At 44.4% G+C, this 9,000-nt stretch overlaps 1 protein-coding gene and 1 long non-coding RNA gene across 4 annotated transcripts in view; one reads left to right on the forward strand and one right to left on the reverse strand.

Annotated features, from left to right (window-relative positions):
- Nucleotides 1–2,655: 2,655 nt before the first annotated feature.
- Nucleotides 2,656–6,486, forward strand: LOC100859961 (26S proteasome non-ATPase regulatory subunit 14 homolog). The gene is made up of 6 exons (XM_044500535.1): nt 2,656–2,926; nt 3,016–3,193; nt 5,443–5,524; nt 5,647–5,823; nt 5,910–6,077; nt 6,187–6,486. Exons 1-6 carry the CDS (start codon nt 2,800–2,802, stop codon nt 6,376–6,378), a joined length of 924 nt encoding a protein of 307 aa, XP_044356470.1. The 5' UTR covers nt 2,656–2,799; the 3' UTR covers nt 6,379–6,486.
- Nucleotides 6,487–7,137: 651 nt separating this feature from the next.
- The window catches only part of LOC123078130 (uncharacterized), a 3,040-nt gene continuing 1,177 nt past the window's right edge, over nt 7,138–9,000 (reverse strand). For 2 of the 3 annotated variants that reach the window (XR_006437072.1, XR_006437073.1), the window contains exons 3-5: nt 8,009–8,263; nt 7,684–7,897; nt 7,138–7,607 (exon numbers count right to left, since the gene is read on the reverse strand). This is a non-coding gene — a long non-coding RNA (uncharacterized lncRNA). The remainder of the gene's footprint in view (nt 7,608–7,683; nt 7,898–8,008; nt 8,264–9,000) is intronic. The other variant, XR_006437071.1, reaches the window with a different exon arrangement.

Genomic DNA, 9,000 nt, shown 5'->3' on the forward strand with positions numbered 1-9,000 from the left:
TGTGTATGTGTATATTTTGTATTGGGCCCACCTCCTAGTTAATCTGTATAGTTGATGTTGTGGCCCCCCTCTGTACTCATATATACGTGCCTGATGCACCGATCAATGCATTGCAATTGCATAGCCTATTCTTCTCGTTCCACAAGACTAAACTGCCGACTACCTTGTCATGACACCTACATGAACTCTTAGAGATTTTCTGAAATTATTTTATTGGGCTAAAGCTCCGGATATTCAATTCGGTGCCTGGACTCATCTACACTCGGTCAACAGTAAAATAAAAATAAAAATAGCGAAAAATAATAAAACATTTTTTTGCAGTTCACACGTGGGTGCAGATGCACCCGAGAGCCAAAACGCTACTTCAACAAAAAGAAGGAAAAAGCTTTCCTCCAGCCGGCGGAAAACTCCAACGCGTCATCCGCCTCCACTGAACAACACGTGTCCCCATGGTCCATCCACATCTCTCTTCCTAACTTTATCTCTTCTCCAACCTCTTTCCTCCACTCATTTCTTCCCTTTATTAATTTGCAACCGCTTGCATCAGTCATCTTCTACAAAGTATGAACGGTGTTTGCTAGCAATGATGGACTTCCCAAGTCCAGCCACCGGCCATGATAACGGCGGTGAGTGGCGTGCCTGAAGCATTGAAGTTGTGAGCGGCACCAGCACGCGCACCACAACCGCGACTGGCAAGGCGCCTGAAACATAGACTGTTGCTATCTGACGCCAACGGCCAGCTCGGCCGTGGCCGGCCATGGCGCCACCACGTCAAGCTCCTCCTGCCGCTGAAACCTTCTCCGTCATGTCAAGGTCTTTATTTGCAAAAAAAAATCTGCAACATGACCCTAGTTGCAAAAAAATCTGAAACACGACCCATGTTGCAAAAAGATTCTATCGATCTTTACATTTTCGCAACAAGACCTTTGTTGCAAAAAATAATCTGCAACAAGACCTCTGTTGCAAAAAAATAAAAAATAAATTCAAAAATTTCTGCAACAAGACTTTTGTTGTGAAAAATCCTGCAACAAGACCCTTGTTGCAAAAATTCCTGCAACAAGACCTTTGTTGCGAAAAATAAAAACGTATAGGCTCGGCTACTTGTAACAAGCTTGCTATTGCAGAGGGTCTTCTACAACACCAGTTTTATTGCAAAGAAGTGGCGGCTTACGCGGGTATATCGGACGGCCATTAATGTGTCGGTCGAATTGTTAGCGAGGCGGCGGATATTTTTTTATTATCCGCCGGCCGACACCTAGGGTCGCCCAAAAAGAATGCAAGCTTTCTTTCTCCTCAACCTCAACAGTGGGAGGCAGGATAGAAACTGATTTTCGAGAAAGATATGCTTGAAGTGCACAACACCAGTCACCGTCGCTATAGCGGCGGCCGCGTGCAGCGTCGTGCCGCGGCGTCCCAGCACTCCAAACACCAGCTGTCAGGCTCAGATCGAGCTACTCTACTCTAGCTAGGTTGAGAAGCACCGATCGCCGCGAACGGACGACGACGTCGTCAGTACAGCGGGAAGCTTTGTTCGCACGCTGGAAGGAGGAGCGATCACTGTTAGTACGTGTCGGCTCTTGCCGTCCGCCGCCGGGTTGCGCTAGGCCAATTCGTTTTGATCTTCATTGCAGGCTCATGTCGTGGTCATGGTCTGGCGCGAGAACGACAATTCGGCAAGGAGAGCTGAGCCGAGCAGATTTTTCATGTGCACTGCCGGCGCCCCCAAAAGCGGCCAAAACCCCCACCCGCGATCTCGTCGCTAGCGGAGAAGGCTTTGCCTTCGAGTCGAGGCACTGCGATCCGACGGGCAACGAGCTTTTGGCGAGGGCCAATAATAATGAGGAGAAACCAGAACAGAAAGGGTGGGATGAATCATTCGGAGCATATCCACTCGCGTCGACAACGGTGCCAATCCAAGTTCAGTGGCCCGAGTGCTGCACACCTTTTGCTTGCGACAGGGGATGGATAGCATAAAGAAGCGCGGCTGCCGTGGTGTAAAGGGGAAAACACACCATCGTGGAATGGTTGCGATTTTGGTGGGAATTAACGTGGCTCTTCTTGGCAATAATGCCATGCCGATTGCGAAAACGAAACATATTTTAGAAGATGCGAAAACGAATTATGTGCATGCTTTAATTATGTCATGCCATTTCTGCGAGCTGTTTTTATTGCTTTGCGTACCGAAAGTCGATTTCCTCCAGCATTAAGATCGCAAGGTTCATGGTTGAGAAAGTTCTTTTACAATTACCTGCATATTTTATTGGTACTATATATCACAACAATAAAAAGCCTGGGGGTGTAAGCTTTTTTCAAGATGGGGATTTCCAAAGCTTGACAAAGGTTCATTCACAACAGGAGATATTTTTTTAGAACTTTTTTTTTCTTAGGGAAAGCATGAGATATAAGAGACCTGATGAAATCTGAAAAGACTTTAGGCCCAGCTTGGTCGGCACTACGTCCATGCAACAGACAGAATTCGCCGCGGCAGCCCACTTCAAACCAGCCAGCCCATGCAACAGACAGAGTTCGCCACGCCAGCCCACTTCAAACCAGCCGGCCCATGCAACAGACAGAGTTCGCCACGCCAGCCCACTTCAAACTAGCCGGCCCAAGCAAACAGTGGGTTGCACCAGCGTAAACCAGCCGGGCCACTCGGGTGTTAGCTTCGTGTGCCCGAAGAAAGAAATCCAGGGGTCGCAGTAGAAGACGGAAGCAGCAAGGCGCAGCCGAGAAAAAAAACGCCGTCCTCCCGAAGCGCCCCCCTTACCCCGGAACCAAATCGAACAACCCAGAGAAGCCATGGAGCGGCTGCAGCGGATCTTCGGCGCCGGCGGGATGGGCCAGCCGCCGTCGGACTCGCCGCTGCTCGACTCCTCCGAGCAGGTCTACATCTCCTCCCTCGCCCTCCTCAAGATGCTCAAGCACGGTCAGTCCTTCAAGCTAGCTCCCTTTTGGCTCCGATCTACGCCCTTCTACTTCTACCCGAATCTAGGGTTAACCTGTCGGAAACTATAGGGAGGGCCGGCGTGCCGATGGAGGTCATGGGCCTCATGCTCGGCGAGTTCGTCGACGACTACACGGTCCGGGTGGTCGACGTCTTCGCCATGCCGCAGAGCGGGACAGGGGTCAGCGTCGAGGCCGTCGACCACGTCTTCCAGACCAATATGCTCGACATGCTCAAGCAGACCGGCAGGTATGGCCGCCGATCCGGATCGTAGATCTGTTGCTCCTGTCGTTTTCCCTTCTCCCGCGTCAGATTTGATGCCCTTAATTTGTTCATACTCGTTGATAAAGCTGAAAAGGATCGACCTCATCAACTTATTATGTCAATTGATTTACGCACCTGAGCCGATACTTTTTGTTCAGGCTTGTGTGGTTGATTTGCTACTAGTTCCAGATGTTAATTTGTGGAAGATAGGCCATATGGAGTACTCCCTCCGTTCATTTTTGTAAGGCGTTCCCATAACAGTTCAATTTCAGCTGTCTAAAATGTCTTACAAAAGTTAACAGAGGGAGTACTATATACGACGATTTTGGATCATTGTTTGATGTATATTGTTGCTATATCTTTCTTAATTACATCTTAGTTGCTATAGTTCCCTTAAGCACATGTCACTGACCAAAGTCAGCCCTGACGCACGTCATGGTATCCTAGTCCGTTCCCATAAGCTTCTTGTATCTGTTGGTACTTTATTTGTTTACCCAATGCTTGATTTCACACTTTCATTTGTTCAATGCTTTCACTATAGCATGTGGTTATACTTATTTAGAAATATATGTACTCCCTCCGTTCCTAAATATAAGTCTTTGTAGAGATTCCACTATGAACCACATACGGATGTATATAGATGTATTTTAAGCGTAGATTCATTCATTTTGCTCCGTATGTAGTCCATCTAGTGGAATCTCTACAAAGTCTTATATTTAGGAACGGAGGGAGTAGTTACTTGGAGCACAGTTCATTGTCATCGTCTAGTTGAAAATTTCAAGGTTTCATCAGCGGTGATCCAGTGGAGGATCCGCCATTCGACTATACTCCTCACAGCCCTTTCATGGCTACCACTTTACCAGCTATAGGGATTTATTGCATACATAGTGTAACATAATACACAGAAGAAGCGAATATCGAGTGAACCAATCTGATAAGATATGCTTGAATCACTTTTGTAGAAAGACATATGTTTGTACTGGCTTAGCATCTAACTATAAATTAAGAATTTTCCTGGAGTTGGCGGGCTTCTAACAGGCTCTGCCCCTAGAGAAGCTCCACCCTTGGTTATGTATCATGCATCGTTGATGATGATCTCCATAGACGATATGATGGGCATGATGATGAGCCTAGTGAATGGATAAGTCAGGGGTATTACATAACTCAGATAGTACTTTTATTTAGATTAGATGGCTTAACTCATGTGGTAGTTTTGAATTATGCTTCTGTTCTTTCTCAATTGAGCTTGTGTTCAGTTGAATGTGTTAGGATAATACGTCTTCATGTGTTTTATCATAGAAATATTGGTAGCCCTACAGCTGACTTGTGTGAAACTTAATATTTGTTCTTACATGCGAATTCATTTTGTTTACAGTTCAGATAAGTGTACCTTAGGTCTATGAGTTTGACATGTAATCTTCTCTAAAACCAGTTATGGTTTGCCTTTTCGACTAATTCAGCTATGTTTCATTATAGAACCAAAGCTGTGCCAGCAAGTTGGAACTATTGTTTACATCATATTGTTAAAGACGTCAGTAATAGATTCCAAGCAACATAGCTTCAAGCAGAATCTCGAATTGTGTCATTGCCAACAGAATAATTTCATATCCTTTTTAGCAATATCAATTGTCAAATTGATTGAGAACCACCTTTTGGTGCGGTGGAGGAGTTGTGGGGGCACGACATCACAACTCCACCCATCAGGGTTCAAATCCTGCCGCTCACATTTATACAGTATGGGTCTCCCGTACAGTCTTTCTATTAGAAATAAATGTTGAATTGGTTCCAAAAATGATTTTGCAACCCGTTCTAGGAATGCAACGCGTAATCATCAATTTATTGTGTTAGAGTTAAGCACATATACACTGCCCATGGTTCACCGTCCATGGTTCTGTTACCTTCTAGTAAGTAGCTCTGATGCTAGCTCTTAATGTGGTCGTTGCCGGATCCTGGATTTTAAAGATGGTTGTTCGACTATTCGTAGTTACGGGTCTCTTACAAGCTATTTGAAGGTTCCAATAAGAAATTACTACATAGTATCCTTTAAAAAACTACCGTGTATGGAGTATTAAGGATGTATGCTCAGCTGTGCAGTGAACATCATGTGCACCCTTTGTTTCCCAATTTCTGCAATTAATTTTTGAAGAAATTGTTGGCAATAGCTATATCATTGCCACCTTGGATGTTTTTTTTTTGACAAACTTGTCAGTTGATACTTGGAATTACTTTGACAGGCCAGAAATGGTGGTAGGGTGGTATCACTCTCATCCTGGTTTTGGTTGCTGGCTATCGGGTGTTGATATCAATACTCAACAGGTGCACACATACACATACTCCGCCAATCTTGTATAAGTTTGTGAAAAGAGTTTGTTGTCTTGAGGCAAACAGACATGTAATAAAGCTTATATGTCTTATAATGTTGAATACTGAACCTGCAGAGTTTTGAAGCTTTGAACCCCAGGGCAGTTGCCGTCGTGATCGACCCCATCCAGAGTGTCAAGGGGAAGGTGGTCATTGATGCATTTCGTCTCATTAACCCTCAGACCATGATGCTTGGGCAGGAGCCACGTCAGACAACATCCAATGTTGGGCACCTGAATAAGCCATCTATTCAGGTAGAATACTGATTCTATTAGTATGATAGCTTAGAAATTTCTGTATTGTTCATTCCTAAATGCTTATACTGTCTGTTTACTCCCAGGCTCTTATTCATGGGCTCAATAGACACTACTACTCTATTGCAATAAATTACCGCAAAAATGAGCTCGAGGAAAAGATGCTGCTTAACCTTCACAAAAAGAAATGGACTGATGGATTAATTCTGAAGAAATTTGACGCACATTCAGAAACCAATGAGCAGACTGTTCAGGTGTGTAGCATTCAACTTTCTACTTCCACTGGACGATTCTTTTTGTCAATATAATGCAGGGTGAAAGTCGATGCAGTTTCTTAGATTTTGGCCGTGTTTTTACGTGCAGGAAATGCTGAGCCTAGCCATCAAGTACAACAAGGCAGTGCAAGAGGAGGATGAGTTGTCCCCTGAGAAATTAGCAATAGCTAATGTGGGACGGCAAGATGCGAAGAAGCATCTAGAAGAGCATGTCTCAAATCTGATGTCGTCGAACATAGTTCAGACCCTAGGTACCATGCTTGACACGGTTGTCTTTTAGTCTACCACTAGTGTTGTTCCAAAGTCTATCATCCATGTTATGTATCCAAAAGCTTGCCACAACGCAGCAAGGCACATTCGGGTTCTAACAGTTTGCTTACAGACTCAATTTTCTGTAGTACTATCTTCTGCATGTTTAATTTCGCAGCAATTTTCATGGGTGTCCTTTAAAATTGCAAGTTCTGGTTCTGCCGAAGTGATCATGATTGCTGAAGTCAGCTAAATCTTATGCTGATGGATATGTGGCTGCCCATGTGTTAATATGACTTGTGGTGGAGTAACATAGTGAGATGGCAGCGAAAATTCCATATGGGTCATACTAGCATATGATCATATTATCTGAGTTGTTGGTCCTTCTTGGGATCTGTGTGTATGCATGTATAAGATGGCGTATTGATGCATTCTTTAGGTTTATTGTACAGTGCCCCTGACTCTGTGCAGACCGCATTTAGTGATGGATACCACCCTGGTCTTCCAGGGTCTAGGCGTTTGCCTTTTTTCATGGTCCGGTTCTGCTCGCACCTGGACCGATTTTGACTGCGTGCAAAGCCAGAGCACAGAAATTTAATGCACCAGGGACTTCACCAGTCCAACAGTTCTAATCATTCAAATTTTGAATTCATAGGCTACAAGCCGCTCTAACCATTCATGCTGCACACACAACACCAGCCTACAAGAACGAGCAGTTACTACCTCATGAGTCATGAGCATTGCAACATCATTCATAGGCTACAACATCATTCACCAGTCCAACAGTTCTAATCATTCAAATTTTGAATTCATAGGCTACAAGCCGCTCTAACCATTCATGCTGCACACACAACACCAGCCTACAAGAACGAGCAGTTACTACCTCATGAGTCATGAGCATTGCAACATCAAAGAGCTACCAGTTTGACATGTCAGTTTCCTTACAGCAGAATTGAAAAAAAAAACACCATCAGCACAAGTTGAAACACAACCACACATCGGTTTCTAACTAAACACTTAATTTGCACTTGACACTTGACAGTACCAGCTTTCAGCTCACTACATCTCCCCCTGCTTTCCTTTTTTTTGCGGGATATCTCCCCCTGCTTTCCGCTCGCAAGTATAAGTTAGGAACGTGCTATTGATCTGGTCCCGCTAGTAGTGCTTCAAGTGATCCGGCAAAATATCTCTTGCATCTTTCGACCACCTTTTCACTATGTGGCTCTCTGCTACTTCTGTCATGCTAATATTATCCATGACCTGCAAGTACACCTTACGTTGGTTAGCCGGCCAAAATGAATTAGTTTGCAGAGAGAATAGTACAGGTGGGTTGTACCTTCAGAATATGACAACAGAGCATATGCCACATTCGCTTTCGAAATGTGCTCCGCCGTCAATCATTTTCATTAGGAATACAACCATGCTGCACTCTCCCTACTGCCCGCCTGCGTGTGCCTCACCCTGCACTGAATGTGACAAACACTTACAATTTCGGTCGGTTTCTCTTTGTAGCCCTCCTCAGCTTGCGTGTCGAATTGTAGCCTCATGTACTGCGTCACAAATTTAAGAATTAGTTTTGCCTGCATCATTGAGTGATGATCATCATTTCAAAAGGGAAAAATGTTTGTGTTCAGTCAGGCTGTACGAGACGAGTAACATACCGAGCAGCCACTCACGATTTCTTGCATTGTCTTCCTCTTGTCCGGCTTTAGCCGACTCTTTCCATATCTGATACCAAATCCAACCTCCCAAGAAAACAGGTTGTAGAAGGTGCATGCCTCCATCAGCAAGTCAAATGTGGTGCCCAATTCTGGCTTGATCACCTGATCTCAATCTCTGTCTGCGAAACCTCTAATGGACAAGTCTAGAGCCCTCATCCTGGCATCCGCTCTTCAGGATTTGTACCAACTTGCACCCTGCAAGTGTAAAGAAACCATATTTAAAGCCCTCATTTTCACACATCCTTTTGCGATGGAAAACCAACCATCGACTTTTGTCGGCACTAGCAAACCGCAAATGTCTGAACTAGATGTATCAACACCAAAAGTAAGAACCACTCTCCAATTTAGGAAAACAGGGGAAACTAATTCCAGAAACTAATCCAAACATCCTGGCATCCGTCTTCCTTTTCTCACCCTAAAGGCAAACAAAACCTCTGATTGGTATCGAAAAATATTCTCATATCTACTATTCCCACAAGCTTGCGATGATGCCAAATTCTTCGATCAGTGTCCGTACGAGCAATCCGCAAATGTGTGAAGTATATTTATCAACATCAAAGCAAAAATTACTTCTCAGCTCAGGATACAGGACACTAATCTAAAAAACCACTTTTTAGATCCTACAGTTTCACACATGTTTTGCAGTGACACCCGATCATCGGTCTATATGCACCAGCAAAAGCCACAATGCCTGAAGTTAATTTATCAACACCAAAATCAGGAACTACTCTCCGGTTGTGGAAAACAGGGAAACCAAAACCAAACATCCCGATAACATTTCTAATATCTGTAGCTAAAAAAGGGTAGAGGACACCAATCAACAGTGAAGCGAAAAATACCGTCAGCTCATGAAGGGTAGAGGACACCGATCTAAAAAACCCGACCACCAATTCCAATCCCCTCACCCACAACGAATCGCATACTCTACCATT

The sequence above is a fragment of the Triticum aestivum genome, chromosome 3D (genome assembly GCF_018294505.1).
Source record: "Triticum aestivum cultivar Chinese Spring chromosome 3D, IWGSC CS RefSeq v2.1, whole genome shotgun sequence".
Lineage (NCBI taxonomy): Eukaryota > Viridiplantae > Streptophyta > Magnoliopsida > Poales > Poaceae > Triticum > Triticum aestivum.

Coding starts and splice junctions, on each gene's coding strand:
- LOC100859961 (XM_044500535.1), top strand. CDS start 2,800: ATGGAGCGGCTGCAGCGGATCTTCGGCGCCGGCGGGATGGGCCAGCCG. Junction 2,927..3,015: donor CCTCAAGATGCTCAAGCACG/GTCAGTCCTTCA, acceptor CGGAAACTATAG/GGAGGGCCGGCGTGCCGATG. Junction 5,525..5,646: donor TTGATATCAATACTCAACAG/GTGCACACATAC, acceptor CTGAACCTGCAG/AGTTTTGAAGCTTTGAACCC.